General features: G+C 29.5%; 2 protein-coding genes across 5 annotated transcripts; both read left to right on the top strand.

The window, feature by feature from the left end:
• The first annotated feature begins 25 nt into the window (after nucleotides 1–25).
• Nucleotides 26–1,716, top strand: LOC107071212 (nudC domain-containing protein 3). Its single transcript, XM_015330005.2, has 4 exons — nucleotides 26–418; nucleotides 544–1,135; nucleotides 1,251–1,439; nucleotides 1,537–1,716. Exons 2-4 carry the CDS (start codon nucleotides 677–679, stop codon nucleotides 1,627–1,629), a joined length of 741 nt encoding a protein of 246 aa, XP_015185491.2. The 5' UTR covers nucleotides 26–418; nucleotides 544–676; the 3' UTR covers nucleotides 1,630–1,716.
• Nucleotides 1,717–2,601: 885 nt separating this feature from the next.
• On the top strand, nucleotides 2,602–19,798 carry LOC107071211 (uncharacterized). Of its 4 annotated transcripts, none has more exons than XM_015330003.2 (7): nucleotides 2,602–2,737; nucleotides 8,363–8,486; nucleotides 15,423–15,533; nucleotides 16,294–16,431; nucleotides 16,572–16,669; nucleotides 17,458–17,623; nucleotides 19,434–19,798. In XM_015330003.2, exons 1-7 carry the CDS (start codon nucleotides 2,612–2,614, stop codon nucleotides 19,535–19,537), a joined length of 867 nt encoding a protein of 288 aa, XP_015185489.1. In that variant the 5' UTR covers nucleotides 2,602–2,611; the 3' UTR covers nucleotides 19,538–19,798. The 4 variants fall into 4 exon arrangements, with proteins under 4 accessions (XP_015185489.1, XP_015185490.1, XP_089027747.1 ...); XM_015330004.2 differs by lacking the exon at nucleotides 17,458–17,623 and adding an exon at nucleotides 17,210–17,375; XM_089171621.1 differs by lacking the exon at nucleotides 2,602–2,737 and adding an exon at nucleotides 7,032–7,630.
• The last annotated feature ends 1,828 nt before the right edge of the window (nucleotides 19,799–21,626 follow it).

The raw sequence follows: 21,626 nt of genomic DNA, 5'->3' as shown, positions 1-21,626 counted from the left end.
GTGACGTCACATAAATATGTAAAATCAAAATAGTACAACCATTGTGCCACTAGTTAGCGTTTTTCATCAATTCATTTATGAAAAAAAGAAAGATTGATTGATACTGATTATTTAAACACTGATTTAATTTTATCAATGAAAGTATGATAAATATACTATAATAATTATGATAATTTCATTTATGTTCATAAAAATAACACAAAAAAAATAATAATAAAACTATTTCTATGTACATTTTCGATCAATTTATTTTAACCTTTCATGTTAAGTTACTAACTTCACTTTCTATCTCTATGCAACACGATGTAAAGTTGTAAACGATGATTATAATACAATGTGGGCATTTTTAAAGGTTTATTTTGAAGATAATACATCAATTGTTATTTAAAAGAATTTTGAATTTTCTTTGATTAAAGTGGTAAGTCTTTACAGTATCATAAATCTTGATATTAAAATGAATTGTCAACAATATTATGATTATGAAATATTTTATCTTATAAACATTTGTTTTAACATGTTTTTATTTTTATTTTTTTTTTACAGAACAGAACAGACATTTTACATTAAATTTATTCATCATATTATCTTATATTGATTAAAATCAAAGAAGAAAAAAAATATTCTTTTGTTTGGTTATTTGTTAAAAATTAAACTAGTTTGAACTGAAGTTATATCAATGTCAGAAGGTTTGAATGAAAGCAACAAATTATGTAGTTCATTGCAAGATAATGTAATGACTACATTACAAGAAGATATGTTACCATGTGTTTCACAAGAAATTGAGGTTGGAACATCTAAAGATATCAAAAATAAAGTACAAAATGAAAATAATAGTATAAGACCATTACAACCATCGGACAGTTATAATGGAGCAATAAGGGACAATTATATTTGGTCTCAGACAATCACTGATTTAGATGTACTTATAAAACTTCCAAAATTGACCTTGAAACCTAAAGATCTTCGAGTTACTATAGAAACTCAAAGAATAAAAATTGAAGCACGACAGGAACATGAAGAAACATGCAACGAAGTTATCAAGAATCTTGATTGGACTACCATCTTTGAGGGTGAACTAATATTTAAAACAAAGAAAGATGAATCCGTATGGAGTTTAGTATCTGGATATATTAGTGTGCGTTGAAACAAATTCAAACCCACTGGATACATACTATATGTGTGGAATATGGATAGGAAGTATCTAAACATCTAAAGTAGCTGAGCATTGTATGCTTATCTTCTGTTTATAGATACATCTTGAGAAAGTATCCGAACGATGGTGGGATGCCCTTATTACTGAAGAACCTAAGATAGAGCTGAATAAAATAGATTGTTCAAGAAATTTAGATGAAATGGGTTTGACCGAACAGATGAAAGTAGAAGAATTAATGTGGAATCATCAACAAAAACTTCTTGGCAAACCTACGTCGGATCAATTGGTAATTTTATTTATTATCAAAAAAAAAAAAAACAACAACAACAACAAGATTCTTATATAAAAATCAATGTTAATAATAAATGAATATTTGTTTTTAGAAAATGGAGGAAATTATGAAGAAAGCATGGAACGCAGAAGGATCACCTTTTCAGGGTACACCGTATGATCCATCCATAATAAAGTATAATTGAAATATTTTTAATACTAATTTAAGCAGAATTTAATTAAATTTACATCATCAGGTTTAATAAATAAATATTTTATAAAATAAAGAAGAATCACGGAATCAAACTTGCCGCGTATGTTAACCTGTGATAAACAACTCTTTCTATTAGTCGTTACTCTACCAATAAGATTAAAGATTCCATTCTATCGAATGGGTCTTATGCCCATGGATTATAGTTTGGTTTATCTTGAAAGTGCTGAGCACCGCTGTTGCAATGAAAAGAGACAGGTAACACATATCTACCTGTTGGAAGCTACGTTCAGCATTTAAGTGGGAGGTGGGGGGGGGATTCCATTACTACTCTCTCTCTCTCTCTCTCTCTCTCTTTCATTCTTTTGCTCCCTCTTTTTTCTTCTCTCTCTCCTTGGGTCCAAGCTTTCCTCCGAGGTGAGGATCGGGCCGTTAGTCTCGTGTTGTAGGAAACAGCGGTGGTAGTGCGTACCGCGAAGGATCGCGTTCGAACATCAACGAACCAACGTAACTAATTTCAAATCGATCACAATCAACGAACCATCAAAAACGTCGCGTGCGATCTTTTAATCTAAAAGTGGTGTAAATTGTTTATTTTATATCTTCAAAAAAATATTATTTTCTTACCTCAAGCCTTTTTTTTGTGGGTTTTTTTTTTTTATTTCTCCTTGCACGCGAGAAAGAGAAAAAGAGAGGAAGAGAAAGAAGAACACAGTTGGTTCGTGGACCGGATTGGTGAACTCATTCTATCTCTTTTTCTCTCGTACCAACATCACAGATAGGATTCACGGATGAACCAAAGGCCGTTTTCTTTATCTTTATATTCTTCGTCTTATTCGTCATCACCGCCGTAGCATCCTAACGGTATACGGGGGTGAAGAAGTGAAATCTATTGGAAAATAATATTTAATATTATTGGATAATTATATATACATATATATATATTTCTAAAAAAGGAAGATAAAGAAGACATCAGGATGCCCTGTTCTGCAGTAACGCTGTCCCTCGCAACCATAACCGGTATCATTGCCACTGCTCTCCTAGCTATTGCCTTCTCCACGGATAATTGGCTTTACACCGAGGTCAAGCGTGCCCAAATTCAGGTTCGTAGGAGATCGAATTTGATTTAAACAAATTCATCACACCCCCTTTTTACCAAACCAAACGATACCCTGTCGGCTAAGTTGAAGAATGTCATGGTGCGTGGCGTTCTTTAGTCCCAACGAAGTAAAAGAGTTAGAGAGAGAGTGAGAGAGAGAGATGGATTATTCTTCTGATCTTTGATAGAAGAGAATAAGAATAATCGTTTGTAGGATGCACACACATTTTTATTTTATTTTAATGCTGAATAATGAAGAACAGGTGAATGTGTTAGGTTATAAAGAGAAAGAAAGATAATCATCAATGTTGATGTAGGACGAATGACACAGGTGGAAGAATAGCTTTCCAGGTATACTTTCAAGGAATTTAAAAAGAATGTTATGTGTACAGTCATGAATAAATTGTATTTTGTATTCTATTGAAATGAAAACGTTTCACGAACATCCTGTTAAATGTTTTTTTTTTTTTTTCAAAATTTGAAACGGCTATGTTGTTTCTTTTTTTTATTCTTATTTTTCACGTGTGTCTCTTGGTTTATTTATTTTTTTTTACCAACTTTCCCCATGATTTAACTTAACATTTATCGAAATATTTCACTAACTAGATTTCTCTCTAATTATGCAAATGAACTTTTCTCGTTGATTCTTCTTTTTCCCAAAAAATAAAGAAAAGAAAAAAAAGGTTTTTACATTTCTTCCTTAATTACAGTTATCTAAATAAGTATGTATACGATACAAAAGTTGTAAAAGTAACGTAAATCGTTTGAAAAAAAAAAAAGAAGAAAAAGAAAAAAAATATTCTACTCTCTCTCCTTTTATCAATTTTATGGGTTATCTTCCGCATTTTACAAAGTAGCGGGAATTCGTGAAATGCCACGTACACGTCTCGACTTACTTTCTATTTTCCAGTGGTGATGTATAGAACGCTTCGTATGCCTAGAGGAAATATAGTGTGTGTGTGTGTGTGTGTTTTTTAAATAATTATCTTTTTTTTTTATTATTATTTTCTCCTCTTTTCTTAATTCCCCCCCCCCCTCCTTCCTCTACTGTCCAAGAAAACGTTCGATTTTTCTTTACCTTTTTCAACTTTATGCTTCGTTTAACGCTGATTCGTATCGAAACTGCATTATTGTGGACGATTAACTGCGAGTCCTCATAACGAAGAATATTTACCGTGAAGCGGCGAAAACGTGAAAGTTAATTGCTCATGATTATAATTCCTTTTGATCACATTCATCATCATCATCAACATCTTCCTATGAATCTTGAAAAATCTACAACATTTCTATGCTTGATCTTTCGTACAAATTAAATGAGCATCAGATCATCAAATCTGATGAATTCTTAGAATACTTGTAAAATCATGTCTGGTATCTAAAAAAAACGGAAGATACGCCGGAAGATGGATCATCCTCGACATCCGTAGTCGTCCTTGTCGCAGGTGAACGTTCGGGTCGAAGGTCAAGTTCACCCCTCCTCGGTGTTGGCCTATAGCTTAGCGAACGGAAGAATTTCTCACGACAGTTCTCCTGTGCACAGTCTCACAAGTGTATAAATCCTTTAACGCAACAGACTTCAAAACTAGATAAATTATTTTTAATTACAGTACAACCCTAACCTAACCTAACCTAACATTGCAACGTGTTCGTGTTCAAGCGTTTTTTTAATTCCTCTTTTACCCCTATCCTGTCATTTTTACTCACAATGTAATTACTAACTTGTTATCATTGTAGAATATTTATTATTTCAATATAAAAATATGTAATTTGTGTTTTATAACCTAAAAGCTTTCTGTGTTTTTATAATTGGGCCTGTTTTGATGAATTACTTGTACCCAATTTGTAGAAATAGGACCCTTCTGTCATTGAACGATAAATCAACTGTCCATAGATCAACTGTCCCAATATGAAACGTTTTGGATCATTGACAAGTGAAAATAAGTTGACGGATTTATTGACATGTTCATAGGTCCCATTCGGTCAATGGAATCTTCATTCTTCCTGAAAACTATTTTTGATTTTTGTCTTTTTCGGGCCACCTGTCTTTTCCTCTCGTCCTCTTCATTCGTTACCTTCAGAACGATCGACATTCCGAGCCGCACCCATTCTCAAGCGCGTTGACTCAACAAGTTTTGCGTTTAACGTTCGATGCAATGCAACGTCTACCGTGTGTTAGTTCGTAAGAAACTAATCCATTTAAAGAAAATTACCTACGAAACTCTAGATCTTTTCTTTATCGTATCCGTTTCGCGGATCCATTTCACAATGAGAAAGAAATAATACGTTCAATGATCGTTTCAAATCGTTACGTTATTATTATTATTATTATTAGTTTTACATTGTATTTTTTATTTCCACATGGACAAATTCTATTAATACAGGATGTTCTACAAATTGTTTTATCGAGAAAAGAATAATGAGAAATATAATATAATCCTTCATTTATAGGTTAGAACAAACATTTTGATTTGTTTCTAAACATTTTGGTCCTACCGTCCCCTTTCTAGAAAAAAAATATTACCTAACGCCACCTGGAAATTAATTTGTTTGCAAATTTTAATAGCAATTAACCTGTTAACCGTGGGAGACGTATTAATACGTCAAACGTATTTTACATATTTTATATATAAATAAAAGAACAAATATATATTTCATAGTCTTCATTTATTTTAAACATAAATAATAATAATTAAATAAATAAATAATAAAAAAAGCTATGTAATTAAAAAGGGAATTCCCCGGTTAACAGGTTATTTAATTAATCACCAGAAGGCGGTGGCGTCCACTTTGGGAATCACTGGTTTAAAACCTCCAAAACTATTTGTTTTCTTTTTTGTTTATAATATTTTATAATTATACCACATATTATCTTGATATCAACAAATATTTATAAACCCCCACCATTTAAATCTTATCTATAAAAAGATCAAATGTTCTCAGATGATTAAATTTAAAAAAACAAATCGATTAGAGGACCCTTGTTACTTTGTACAAATATCCATCATTTATACATCATGTTCAAAACATACTATTATTATTATTATTATTATTATTATTATTAAAACAAATATAATTATTTTATGTGTATGGTATTTCGTCGTTTTGTTTTTCCTTTTAAATTCGTGAGAGAATCTTTTTGAGATGTAAGAAAAGTCGACGTCAATTTTCTCGACAATCGGAGGATCGCATTTGCGCTCCGCATCGTACAGTTATGTTACCTGTTCTCCGTCTCATTCTAACGAGTAGGTGATTACGACATATGCGTGTACACTGCACTATTGCTAGTGTGCATACTTGCTAGTAAGGCGAGGTAACAATTCCATGAACACTTTTACGATAGAAAAACAACACACAGAACTCACAAAGCTCTCAACTCATATATTTGAACATTTTTTTCAAAAGTCCTCCTGTGTTTCTTTCAATTTCCTCCATTTTGTAAATTGTATATTATTTTTAACGAATATCAACTAACTGTCATCAATATTTTTCACCTAAATATTAAATAATTATTAACATTTTGTTTATATTTCATTTACAATGCTAGAATTTGTTTTTTTTTTTTTTTTTTTAATATTTTTGGCGCGCATTCTCACCAATCCAAGATGGCTGAATGCACCACGTGACACGTATACTCTCCTGACGGGTAATTTCAAACGTAACATCGATCGATTTTTTATTTTAAATAATAACAAAAATGTTGTATTTTACAATCTTAGGGAATAGACTAGGAAACAAACGGCATTGAATCGATTCGCATTTATTGTTTCAAAAAATTCAGATGAAAGTTACTAAGCGTGACGCTTACTTATACATACATATATATGTATATGTATTTCAGAAACCAAATGCGTTTATTTAGAAACGAGTTTTACGGTGAAAGGTATCGTTAAGTTTTAACACGTAGATTTTTTGGTTTAGCTCGACCAATCGATCGTTAAAACGCCATAGAATATCTTATTGAGTAAAATCGATAAAGATGATCATAAAAATGCAGGTGGAGTTCCTTGCAACCTTGTCTGAAATATTTTGACATTTACTGTTGTTTTTTATATTAATTTTAATACTAATTGGTTACAAAAAATACATTCACTTATTAATAAAACATACGATTAACAATTAAATACGATTATTAGTAAAAAAAACAAAATTGATAAATAAAGAAACCTAATCTATAAAACCTGTAAAACCTATAACATGATTTCTTACCTCGTTGTCTGCAATATTTAATTGGATTTATATAAATTTCAATACTAATTGATAAAAAAAAGAAAAATATCTCATTAATAAAACATTTGTTCGAATAAAAATTAAATACGAATATTAGTAAGCAATCAAATTAATAAATAAGGAAACATAACCTTTAAAACATATAAAACCTATAACCTATGAAATGAAATTAACATTTTCATGGTTCACGAAACGTAAAAAAAGTCAACCGATATTAGGACAAGGACAACTTCATTTTAAAATCGAATATTCATATCCTTTCTTTTATACAGTTAATGTATTGCATGTATTTTATGCATGTATGATCTGTTTAATACATAAAATAGAAACATGTATTTAAGTATATCAAGTTTGTTTCTAATTTAACTTTAGTAGTGTCATATTACACATTTTCGTATTTCTATGACCAAATATAAATAAAAACTATTTATTTTATGGCCATTGCTATTTACGGAAATCATAGCTTGCGTTCTCACGAGAAGCCATACGTTCTCTCTCTTCCTTTTTATCTCTCTCTCTCTCTCTCTTTCTTTCTCTCGTACTCAGGTGACATTCTCGTAGAATCACGCTTTCCTTTCTATCAAATTGCCGGAGATCGACGACTCGGTGGCTTCTGTGTCGGAATAATGGCGAATACAACCACACAACGTGAAAGCTGAATGAACTTAACGTGGGTCTTCATTGGAATCCTCCGATTCTTTTTTTTTCTTTTTTTTTATTTACCAGTTGAAAGTTCAATTATTTAAAATCAATTCTAAATATTTAAATCTTCAATCTAAATAAAATATGTTCGATAATATTAGGGAATAAGATCGTTTGATTAGAATTATTTACATTGACATCATTTTTATACAAATTTCGAATGAATACCCAAAAAACAAACTTGTAATAATGTTTTACATGTGTTAATATTTATTAATTATTAACTAAAAGAAAAATCATTAGCTAATAGAAGATGAATTAAATGAAAGGAATGTTGCACATGGTATCTGATGTTTCATTCTCAAGGTTAAAAAGATTGTTGCGTCGGATGGTTTCGCATCATGTGTCACGTACGATTATTACCAGTTAGTAATCCAGGAAAAATCGTAGGTTGCTGTATAGAATTTTATTCTATAATCTTTATACAGTCTTTGTTATATTCATTATCATTAAAAAAAATATTGAAACAATCCTGACCTTTTTACTCGTAGATTACCTTGTACTCGATTGACCATAGAAACACAACGATGATTGTAGGCGTAACTTTAATGGATTTAGAAATTTGTTATACAGTGTCACATTAATGATTATCTTTAGACAAATTTTGATTATATTCTAATCCATTCTATGATATATTATTTATGATTATTTAATGTGATTCACATTTTGATAATGGTTCTTTTATTTTGTTTATTTACAGCAATATGCAGGCAAGCACGCTGAACAAAGTCATTTGATAGATCAAATGAATGCAAAGTATTATTATTATACAAGAACTCAGGGTCTCTTCAGGATATGTTATCCCAAAGAAAGGCCACCTACGGGTAAGATGAATGAACAATTATATTTATTTATTAAGTCGAGTCATAAGTAACTACTGTAGAAACTATTTGTCGTATTTACCTATTATAAGTCATCGAAACAAACACATTTTTCATATCACTGTATAGATGAGAATTCAGTTTAGTCTTCTGTCAACTTTTTTCATGTAATCAATGTTACATTTAACCCGTTTTTCTTAACCTCTCAAAATGGATAGTAAAAAAATGTGCACATTCAAGCAATTTATACGTCACTGGTCGAGAATGTGTTAAGAGATTCAAAAAAAAAAATACATTGAAAAGAAATAAAAAGTGTGTCAAAAAATGAACTATTAAATCGACGGTGTTTTTTTCAAATTTTTGTTGAATCTGCAAACAATATTACACAATGAAAAAGAAACGTGTTGTAGTATTACTTGTATCAGCATTATTATACTTGAACTAATAATAAGTATAATTCTTATATTAAAAGAAAAAATAATATATTTTATGAAATAAAATACAAATTTATACACATACATACATATACGTTTTTTATCGTCTCTATGTGAACACACGAACGTACGAACAACGCAAACAACGAACGCATGGCCGCAATTTTGATACCCGTTATAACACAAATTCTTCGGCGTAAATTACTCGATCAACTATACATTGCATCTTGAACGATAAAATTTTGTAACAGAACTTGTTGGTTTGATGTTGGTAGTGATGGTGGTGGTAGTGGGTTCCAATCATCATGGAATATCTTTCTCGTGTTTGAACCGTTGCAATTGGACGCTGCTATAACGTTCCATATGGAAAAGGTTACACCTTTCGGTTGATTCGCTATATAGGCATTTAAACTGCTAGTGAAATGCACTCTATGCTCTCTCTTTCTCTTTGTTCATCTTATATAGCAAGTATGTCAAACATGCAATCTCTGCCAACGCATTATATATATATTTCAATTATTTATCAAATATTATTTCAATTCTAAAATAAATAAAAAAATAATTATAAATATGTATATATATTTATTATTTTATAATTTATATTTTATTTGATTAGATTAGGTTTGAAATACAAATTAAATTGTATATTATTATATTATATATTATATATATATAATAATATATTGTACAGTACTGTATTGTATATTACTGTAATATACTGTATAATACTTGTACAACAACATTATTATAATATATTGTGTATAATATAATAAATAAAATAATATTACATTTTAATATATCTAATATTATAATAATATTATAATATATAATATTTTATATTATTATATATATTATATATTATAATTAATTTATATAATTTAATATATAATATTTTTTTAAATATATATAATATTATATATTATTATAATATTATATAAATTAATATTAATATATTAAAATATAAAAATATTTTATTTATTGTATTATACAATATATTATAATACTGACGGGATTCGAACTCACGATGGCACGGTTACAAGCCGAAAACCTTAGCACCGAGCTACGAACAGTTCTTCAATATATTATAATATTATAATATAATATATTGTACATTATATTTTAATTATATATACATAAATTCAAATATAAAAATGTTACCCCTTATATTTGTTTTTATTTTATTTTATATTTTTTTTTTTAAATCTACATTAACTTTTAGAACAATAAATGACATATATATTACTTTTTAATTGATTTATAAGATACATTTACATTTATATATATATATATTTGATGATAGAATCATACAATTAAATTAGTTTTACTATTGAAATGAAACAATAATTTATCGTATTGAAGAAAACGTGAGATTTTGATACATGTATTCCATTAAAAGTCTAATAGTCGAGAAATAGAAGAGAAAGGTAACTACTTTCATGGAAATATCGATAACGATTAGATCTAATCATATTTTATATATACATACTATGAAAATCTCTCATCGGTCAGACTTCCTGGTGAACGTCGTCTTCATTTATGCAAGAATCGTGAGCTCGCATTCGTAATCATCGGTTCACAAATATGACACCAGGAATTATGCAAAATACTTGGATGCGTATGTACAACGGATTATTTTCTTGGAAGATCGTAAATTTGCTGACTTTGTCGTTCGTTATAAATATACATACTTATATATGTATATATGTGTATAAAAATACATACAACGTTTATACATTCATGAGGAATCTTCTTACACGATTGTTTCACTTTTTATCTGTTCTTTTTGTTCTTTAGAAATTTAACATTTCAAACCAACAAATAGCATCACAAATGATCCGTGTACACATTTCAAACTTCTCAAGCATTACATTTATTTTCCTCGATACGCTCAAATAAACTACACAACAAAATGATCGTTGTAAAATAGTTAAAAAATCATAAAGAACAAAATATAATGGTGAAATTCACGAAACATTCCTCCTAGAATCTGCTAACTTAAATTGACTGAAAAAATCGTCGTTAGTTTCAAATAAATTAACCCTTTGTACAAGCACACACACTCGAGCGGTGCCGAATTAAGGCATATTTAAGTGGTAAGTCGAGTGGCGCTGATACGGCGCTCGACTGACTGATTTCAAGTCGTTTCGTTTACTTTATCTGCTTATTTACGATGTGTGATAAAATATTTCTTTAAAGATAATACTTAAAGGGGTTGAAAAGGGACTGTAAGGTTTACTCTAATCGTAATACACCTGGAGGTAGACCGGAAGTAACAAATTACTGTGATACGTGTCCTGATAAACACCTAGAATTCATCTTGGCTATTGTTTTACGAAATATTATACAAAAAAAACTAATTGCAGAGTATAATATTTTTCAAAATATTCTTCTTTTTTGATATAAAAATAAATCAATTTGATGTATACGTTTGTTTGTTTATAAATGACTTTAAAGTACATGTCAAATGTTTCCCTAATTTGTTTGAAATCATCGTTGAGTTGCTGGTTAGCGTCTCGAGTGCAAAGAGTTAATTAAAAAATGGAATTGTTTTAGCCAAAATGGCGTCGTTCAGAGTCGATATTTCGAAAACGAATAAACGAACGAAGCAATGACACCGTAGCTCGTGCGTAGCATATTCTCTTGAGTCTCGAAAAGTACGTGACCTAGAATGCAAGGCGCTATCGCTGGCTGTTGCTGCTGTTGCTGTTGCTACAGCCAAGTTATGGGAGACTGTTACCATCACATTGATGTATAAACGTGTATAAATCCCATGTACAATTCATACCTTGGTTATAAACCTATATTACAAATAAAATAATAAAATATACATGCATAGATTAGGATGATTAACAAGTAACATGATTAACAGTTTATAATAAAATATGAATATTAATTTTTAAAATAATTATTTATTGGCTCATTTTTCACACCATAAATGTATAGAATTGTTTTGACAAGACGCCACTACGTGTTAAGTCAATCCCAATGATTTTTAGTTAACATAATTAACTATACTGTTAACAGGAAAATCCTAATCTCCGTTAAATACCACTTTCGAAGCATCTTTCACGACATATACGAAACCACTTTGTTCGTTCTGCGAACTGACTGCTTTCACGCTTTTGCAGTCGCGTTTTCAAATATGTTGAAACGAGTCAGGTTGTTTCTGTTGTTGTTGTTGTTGTTGTAGTCTCTTTGTGTCCTGTTAACTTTTATAAAGCCGATTAAATCGGTAGTAATTCTCGCTACTTCAAAAGAACGGGATTAGTCCGTCCACATTTATTATTCTTTATAATTCAATAGAATTTTATTTCTATGGTAATATTAGTACTTATTATTAATTAAATAATATTATATTGAATGAAAAGAAATTTCTAATTCTTTTTTTTCTTTTTTTCATTTTCAAAGAAAAATCATTAACATTGTATTATTTTATTTATTCATGTTTATGAATGAATCTTTCTCAAAATTATCATCATTATACGTTTAACGAAAGTACCTGTTATTATTATCTGATTATTTATGAAAAATAAAATAACATTTGTTCCAATTACTACTAAGCATTGAAGCAGTGCGTGCACACTTGTCACTTTCTATTTGATCGAATTTATCTAAATTATTGACTAGAAAAAACAAAACCATTGTTTATCATAATCATTAGTCTGTATACATCAAATTCTAATTCATTAATGAGCCGTTTATTTTGAAAGTGGCCAATTTTTAAGTGGAAAGTGACTAATTTTGAATTTAGCCATCAGATAGCGTATTTCAAGTGCTAAAAATCTCACCACGTGGCGTAGCAATTTGTCCTATCTACTATAATTTTGAATTTAGCCACCAGATTGCGTATTCAAGTGCTACAGATCCCAACCCCCCCCCCAAAATCCTTAATGCGTTGCATTTCAATCTTCCGTCAAAATCGGCACGAACTTTTCGAACAAAATCCAAAAAATTGTAAAATAAACAGCTCAATTCAATGAATTGTCTTCTACAATTTATTTCTTCAGAAAAATTCTTAATTTTTTTCCTTTTCGATGAATTTTTTCAATGAGGAAAACATTCCATTCGTCACGTTGTCATTTGAACTATACAACGATCGGTTTCTTCTAAGAAAGTAACCTTAATTCTTGTTTCTTTTTTTTGTTTCTTACTTCCAATCTATTTCGTTAATCGTAAGGACTTGCCTGGTACGTGAGAGTCACACGACAATTCCATTTGCGGTTGATAAGAAGAGGTGCTCATTCTCGTTCTATGTGGTTTATACAGTTAACTATGGGGAGTCAACGATCTTGGCATGGCGCCTCTCCTTTGGACGAAACTAGATTCGAAGAAGGTCGCGAATAACGTTTAAAGCGTCGTCTTGAATTTCAAATGATTTCATTGCCCCCCTTATTCCTTCCACCCATAACAAAACGGTATTGCATGTTTCTCTCATTGATAACAAATTAATTAATGTTCATTCAACAAAAAATAATGAATTATAAATCACAGTCTCATATTACAAATTAAGTACATGTGGTAAATGTAGTACAAGGTTATTGAAACATTTAAAAAAAAAAAAAAAAAAAATGAACAAATCAGATTCTAACATTTTTTACAAAAAAATTGTCATTGAATTTTATTTATAGTTGACATTATTTTTATCTCATTTAATATCACACACTTACACACCTATTAAAAGTTCATGTAAAACGTAAAGAATTTCAAAAATCACGATAAGGTAAGCACGAAGATCTTCTTATTGGTTCTCGAATGTTTTCCTTGTGCTGAGGAATTCCAGAGTCAGGAATAATGTGAAAGTTGACCTCACATTTTCACGAATATAATAGTGTGTCTCTGTGTGTGTGTTAGTTGTAGCGTAATCTTGTCTCGCGTGTGCATATATGCATATGTTTTGCGGAATAGCTTTTATATATATATATATATATATATATATATATCTACTAGTTGACTTGTTTTAATATGAAACAATTGAATTTTCAATCATTTTCAATTATAAAAAAAGTAGATTAATGATTGTGAAATTAATACGTTTGTATCAATATTTATTATCGAATTATTCGTTGTACCATAACGAAAAAATAAAATATAAACTGTTATAATACTTTTTATTTAAATCTTGAATCTGCAATAGAAAATACTAAAAAAAATAAAAATTAATAACAAAAAATTCACGTGTAACAATGTTGATACGACTCATTTATAAGAGTTTTATCGTTCATTAAATTATTAATATAATTATTTTAACTATACTTTATAATAATTAATGAATCATTTAATAAAGTAACGATCCAGTACAAAGAATTTTAATATCTGAATCATAACTGTTGAACTGTACTCTTCACTGATGATCTTTGAGCACTTATAAAAAAAGGTTTTTTTCTTTTTTTAAGTTTAAAATTTCGCTTGCATTATCAACAAAATACCGTTAATAACATCTTCTCTATCCTTTTTTGAAAAATAAGGGTCGAACGATGACACGTTTAAAGAATAAATCAAATGATTATGAACGTTACGAGACGACGAATACGACGACGACCGGAAACGATACGCCGGAAACAAGCGGTATGGGTTGAACCGATAAGGCCGTCGTCTGTCGGTCAAAGAACGGTATCACTTTGTGTTGTATCAATCATTTCGATTGTTTTCTTCACTTTTACAATGAGAACCAATTTATTCTTCCGCCATTATAATGAATGAACGAACTATCGACGAATTTCACAATTCTTTGCGATTCTAACGACGATATCGTTTCCATTTCTCGTGGATATTTTCTCACGTTTTTCATCAAACCCACATTTGCAATTCTATTGTAAAATCAGACATGTCTGATAAAAAAAAAAAAAAAACGTTTACATTTATATTATCCCTTTCCTTCTCAACGAATACAACAACAACAACAACAAGACGCTTTCGTTTCTTCATCCGTTCGAAATAACCGCCTTCTCTTTTGATTTCGTCACGTGACCACGCGTTGTTTCGTGCGACGTTCGCTTATCTCACCATCTTGAATTTTCCCATTGTGCCTTCTAGCATTTACCATTTACTACTATACCTTTATGATAATATATCCAGATATTTTTGCTCGCAAACGTTCTCGACACACTTTCCTTGAAATCATCATCGGAATTACTATGTCTAAGAGTTGTAAATGTAATAAACTACTTTTAAAAGTTTACTTTAGGTTAGGTTAAACTCTAAGAGAGAGAGAGAGAGAGAGAGAGGGAGAGAGAAAGATAGAATGACGGAAACTTTCTATAAACAATTTTCCTCGCTTAATGATTCGATTGAAAAATTAAAGCTTTGTACAATAAAATTAATACTTTTGAAATAATATGGAAAGTATCAACAAAAAATTGCAATATTACTTACTATAACTTGTTGTAATCTTACGAAAAAAAAAAAAAAAAAAACAGAAACAAAAAGTAAACGTATTGTACAATTTATGAAATATTTCTATGACTTATTGTCGATTATATATGAATGTATTTTATTTCTTTTTAAGTGGAGACGTATTTGAGTCCGGTGGAAACGCATTGCATGAACATTGATTACTTCATCCCCGATGAAGAAAACCAAACGAGGGACTTCTCCGACGATGCAATGGCTCGATTACGTACGTATGGCGCAATTTAATGTCTCGGTTAGAGTTTAACTGCAATAATTTGATTGTACAGTAGTCTTATAATACGTGTTCAATGATTCGATCGATGACAGAATGTCTATAATTATGTTTTACGTATACCAATGTTCATTTATATTTTTATAGTCAACACGTTCACATCATCGTTCAAATATGGTTGTGATTAGATTGTGAAAATTTAGATTGTCCAGTAACTATAAAAAAGTTGCTATATAGTTGAAAATTATTTTGTAATAACAATTGTAATATATTTAATATCGTATTTTAAACATAACTTTAATTTAATTAATTAATTAATCGTCCGATAGAGTGAAAAACTTTAAGGGCAGTCGCCTAGTGGCGAAAATATGAATTACAACGCCGCCATGATCGTTTTAAACACTAATTCTATTAATTCTATTTGTTTTTTCATAATTCGCACATTTTATTTTCTATTTTTTCAATAGAAATGGGATAGCACTTACAGTTGAAAATTAAAATAATAAAATAATAACAAAACATTTATTTTTTAATAACAATTATAATATATTTAATATCGTATACTATATAAACATAACTTTAACTTAATAAATTCATCAACCCGTCCGATACAGCGATAAACTTTTTAAGGGCAGTCGCCTAGTGGCGAAAATATGAATTACAACGCCGCCATGATCGTTTTAAACACTAATCCTATTAATTCCATTAATTTTTTTTTACAATCCGTACATTTTCTTTTCTATTTTTTCAATAGACATGGGAAGATCCGTGATAGCACTGTTCATGGTAGGTTTCCTAGCAATATTTTCTGCCTTTTGGACGGGAGTCGTTGGTTGTTGGAGAAGATCACCAGGAAACATCACAGCTACCGCCATTTTGATGCTATTCGCTTGTTAGTATACTTACTTTTGTACTATAATTATGTCATTCTCTTCGAAATGTTCTCACGTAAATTTTATAGGAAGAGAATTAATGAATAAAAGAGAGTGAGAAAGATAAAAAGAAAAATTAAAAGTTGTGTCGTTCGTTTAGGTCTACTAAGCGCCGGAGGCATGGGACTTTGGCATGGTGTAGAATATTATGAGAAAGAAAAGATCGTCGGTGAAGAATATTACCAACAATGGAGCAATGTAAGTAAATTACCTCCTTACGTATTTTTCTTCCTACTTCGATGAGAATATTCAATTATAGGTTATGTGTTTCTGACATAAAATTAAACAAGGTTCAGATTTTTCAATGGTAATCTCAAACCCACAAATATGATGAGTTCCATTTGTGACATAAAATTAAGCAAGTTCCTTAAAAGTACAGATTTTTCAATGGTAATTTTAAACCTACCGATGATGGGTCTCATTTGTGATTTAAAATTAAGCAAGTTCTTTGAAGGTTCAGATTTTTCAATGGTAATTTCAAACCCCAATTACCAATCTATACATTTTGTTATTGAAATTTTGTTAAATATAATTTTATAGGTGTCAGAGGATCGATTCAGAAGGGAGGGTTCTACTTGGAGTGAAATAATTAATTAATAATATTCTAAAATATAATTTATATCACTTTTTCTCTCACAGTGTATTGTTGATCCATGAAGAGAAGGCAAGATGAAGACACGATGACCAGGATTTTGTCAAATAAAATGATTAGAAATTGAAGAATAAATTTGATCGTAGGTTCTAAAGGATAACACAGCACAGTGGTACGACTGGTCGTTTTACATGGCCTGGTTAGGAGTGGCTATGTGTTTAGGCACGATGACACTATTTCTGATCGCAGCATCCTGCTTAAGAAAGGAACGTGCTCGCGAGCAGACCCAGAATGTTCAATACATCATGCCAGGTGAAACGATGTCCTGTGAACGAACCTGACTAACTTTTCCCGTTGTTTGTTTTTTGTTTTTTTTTTGGAACGCGAATTCTAGGTCCTGAAGGACAACTCACTAATCTCGTACGACTGGTCGTACGTGGTCGCTTGGGTCGGCGTCGGTTGGTCATTAATCAGCGCAATCTTGTTTAGCGCTGCGGCAATTTGCTTGAGGGGCGAGAGAATGCGCGAGGAGGCGATGAACATGCAGTATCTCATGCCTGGTACATATTTAACACCAAAAAAAAAACAATATAAAAAAAAACCCTTTTGCTTTTGCAATGAACGCACTGTGCACAACGGGATGTTTGTTTTATGTTTTTTTGTATTTTTTCTTTTTTTTTTTTTTTTTTTAATTCAATTCAAGCTCAAAAACACAAATCTTATTATAAATTGCAATTTACAGTGACACGTATTTTTTAATGTTAACGAATCATTTGTATTATAATTCAATTATTAATATTTTATGAGTTATGATTGTTTCAAGCTTTGTTACATGAATAAATAAAAAACATGCATCATAGTATATGTGCACAGTATGTTTCACTAACTGTATAAATCATTTATTCATCGAACATTGATAAAAGTTCGTGTCTCACGTGCCGAAATGACTGACCCATTAAAAACTAACGCGAATCATTGAAATCATTTTACGATTGAACAAAACTAGGACACATAGTTCATTTTTTATAATTAATTAAATAATAATAATAATAATAATAATAATAATAATAATAATCATCATCATCATCATCATTGTCATCATAATAATATTAATAATAATAATAGTAATAGTCAAATAATTATAGAGAATCATTAGAGGTAACACACCATTGTTCATTTAAAAATCATTGATAAATTAACAAACAAACAAACAAACAAAAATATTAACGAATTGTATATAAATTTTGTTGAATAATTTTTGTTTTTGTTTTTGTTTTTTTTTAAATAATAGTTAATAATAAAAGAAAACATTCGATTCTCTCATAAATTAGAAGTTTAATGTTAGGTATGGACTCTCTCGGTGAAAATCTGATACATACGATCGTAAATCCATTGAGAATTATTGCATGGAATCTAAACCATAATTATGTCGGTCATGTATCAATATCATTCGGGGAAAACACGACGTTCGATATTCGTGTCCGAGAAACTTTTACTTTTTCATTTTACGCTCTGTTTCCATGATCGATTCTGAGTGATTTTGTTTACGGTCTGATCATCAAATAAGAAGAAATGAAAATGTCGGATAAATAAAACCTTTCTAAAAACGAAACGTTTACGATCGATCGGATCAAATGATTGACAATTTTTTACGAATTAATTTAATTTCAATGAAAACAAAAAAATATATGTATATAGATATTTCTTGTTCTTAGATTTTGTACAATGAAAAATTCTAATCTAGTTAATAAAAAAAAAAAATAGATTTAATGTTTATTTAAAATAAAAGATTCTTGTAAATAATTAATTACGTACATTAAAATGACATTCGAAAGCGGCACACTTGCCTAATTCGATGACCCACACGAATGACGGACATACTGGACTTTGTCACCTTTTACAGTCAAATATTTTTGCGAATTTTTTGAAAAGAGACACTCGTTTAGTTTATCTTCGTGTTCGTTCACATGTTTTAATTTTGTTACGTTTAACGTTAAATGCAAAATTATCAATTAAAAATCTATTTTTATCTCATCAATGTTAACGATATTCGAATTTCCCGCTCAAATGTACAACGTTAGTCACAATTAAATATAAACGTAATGAAACAAAGAAGTTTTAAATGTGTTACGTTTAACAGAACTGAAAAATAATTAATAAAAAAGAAAACATATTTTTATTTCATCGATACTAACGAGATTTCAATTTCCCGCGCAAATGTACAACGTGAGTCACAATTAAATATAAACGTAATGAAAAAAAAAACAAAAAAAAAGGCAGAGTGATCGAACACAATTAAAAATACATTTATTTTTCATAATACTTAAACAAAAAAACGTTTAATAAATATATTTGTTTCTATAATTTCAGTGTATCCACAAAAACAACAGTACGCGTATGCAGGTTATCCAGCACCAGCGGCGTATCCAGGACCGTATTATCATGGGTCTCAATATGGGCCGTACAATTATTGAAAACAAAACACGATAAGACGAATATAATTATAGTCGGACGAATATTTTGAATTATGTTGATTTTTACGTATGCCCAACAACCCAAAAGGCATACATTCGTCATATTTAATCGATCAAATCAATCAAATCAAATCTATTTCTTCTTTCTCTCATGCTCACCAAAATGGCGGGTAAGAAATAGAAGAATCAAAGGAGAAACTCAAATGATTTCAAACAAATAGGAAGGAAGACAAATTAATAAAAAAAAAAAAAAAATACAAATCTATATATACATATATATAGCATATATGAAAGCAAAGAAAGGAAACAAGAGAAAAAAAAACAAAACAAAATGGAAGAAGTATAATTAAACTAAGTGCCGTCCTGTGCCTCATTTTCTTAGAATAAACTCGTACGAACCTTTTTTTTTTTCTAAGGTCGTTCGCGTGGCTAAACTTCCGGTAATCGCGATGTATAATCCTGTTGGAAAATGATGCCCCTTCCCCCACCCCCCTTTCGAACTGCGATACGCTCCGTTTCCTTTTTCAAACGTAAAAACAAAAAGTAGTACGATGGAAGAGTTAACACGGCAGGTTGCTCTTTATTAGTTTAAACATTTTCTATACTTATTTTTTGTTAGTTAGGAACGAGATCATATTTTTTTTTATATATATATAATTTTCCTTTAGCCCCCACCCACCCCCCTCATTTCCCACTCTCTTTCTGTCTGTTCATCTTTATCTTTTATCTTTTTTTTTTTTTTTCAAAGATAATGTCGTATCGATACGATCTTCGTGCCTATTCACCCTACTGTTTGATTTCTGTTTTGTATAAATTATTATTTAAAAAAAAAAATAAACAAAAAAATGCGCGCCAATTATTCCATTTTTGAAGGTTAGGTTTAACCCTCATCATTTTTTCCCGCCCAAAAAAATTTATTTAGTATTTACGTATGTTACTTATTATATACTTTCTGTATTTATATAATATGTATATATACGTTTTTTTGAAAAAGAACATTTTTTTTATTATTATTAATAATTTCAAATAATTAATTTTAAAAAAATCATGATTGTTTTTTTTTCTTCATTTATTTTTTTTTTTTTATTGAAAATCTTGTATGAACTGACTGAAAAATCTCATACCCCTCGAAACACATTTTAACCTTTTATGGGCCGAATTTGTGTTACTGAAAATCATTTATTATTTACATTACATTTTATTACATTTAAAAAAAATGGCAATTGTTTAATAAAATGGTGGAAAATGAATATTTTATCTAAAAGTAACACGAACCTATAGAAGGTGCAATGTAAAATTGCAATTATTTTTATTATGGCAAAGTAAGATCATTTTCGATCGTCATCGTTATTATTATTATTATTATTATTATTATCATTAATAATTATTATTATTATTATTATTTGCGAGACTCTCTATCGTCTAGTTATTTTGATATATATATAGATAAGTAAGATTCATTTGAGTATAGGAAAACCATGCACGTATATATACGTGAATTAACATAAATCACATCAGTGTTAAATAATTAATTGTAAATCACATTGAAAAGAAATTACTATTCTGATTTGTATTTTCTGTCTTTGATTGTTCATTTTTATAGATTGTTAATTTAGAATTTAAATTTAAATGTAATGTAAATTAAATCTTTTAAATTGCAAAAACGAAAAACAAAAGACGGTGGTGCTCTGACATAAACGGAAAAGTGATTTTTTTTTCAAGTGATAGGTTTATATTATTATTATTATTTTTTTTTTTTAATAAAATCGTGCTTTAAAATATTCTATTGATCACCATGATGGTACCTTAAATATAAGGGGTGTTATTAAATTAAAAAAAAAAAAAAAAAGAAAAATCGAATTAAATTACTTGTCATCTACACAAGGAGTTCAATTAAAATGTCATCTACACAAGGAGTTCAATTATAATTGATCTGATATTTATAATAATTAGTTTAACATTAAGTTGTATGTACAATAATTTATCTAATTAATATTTTCTTTCTTTTTTTTTTATATATATATATATATATATATAAATCTGAAAATAGGAAAAAAAATTCATTTGCAAGATAAATTGTATTTACCTG

This window comes from Polistes dominula, unplaced genomic scaffold (assembly GCF_049000335.1).
Source record: "Polistes dominula isolate Pdom_NZ unplaced genomic scaffold, Pdom_raw_medaka contig_26, whole genome shotgun sequence".
NCBI lineage: Eukaryota > Metazoa > Arthropoda > Insecta > Hymenoptera > Vespidae > Polistes > Polistes dominula.
Note: the sequence above shows the minus strand (reverse complement) of the source record. Positions and strands in the feature narration are given on the sequence as shown.

Bases quoted from the DNA above. Each gene is read 5' to 3' on its own strand.
- LOC107071212 (XM_015330005.2), top strand. From the start codon at position 677: ATGTCAGAAGGTTTGAATGAAAGCAACAAATTATGTAGTTCATTGCAA. The intron at 1,136-1,250 runs GTGCGTTGAAAC...TTCTGTTTATAG, and splicing joins TAGTATCTGGATATATTAGT to ATACATCTTGAGAAAGTATC. The intron at 1,440-1,536 runs GTAATTTTATTT...ATTTGTTTTTAG, and splicing joins AACCTACGTCGGATCAATTG to AAAATGGAGGAAATTATGAA.
- LOC107071211 (XM_015330003.2), top strand. From the start codon at position 2,612: ATGCCCTGTTCTGCAGTAACGCTGTCCCTCGCAACCATAACCGGTATC. The intron at 8,487-15,422 runs GTAAGATGAATG...TTTCTTTTTAAG, and splicing joins CAAAGAAAGGCCACCTACGG to TGGAGACGTATTTGAGTCCG. The intron at 16,670-17,457 runs GTAAGTAAATTA...CGCGAATTCTAG, and splicing joins ATTACCAACAATGGAGCAAT to GTCCTGAAGGACAACTCACT.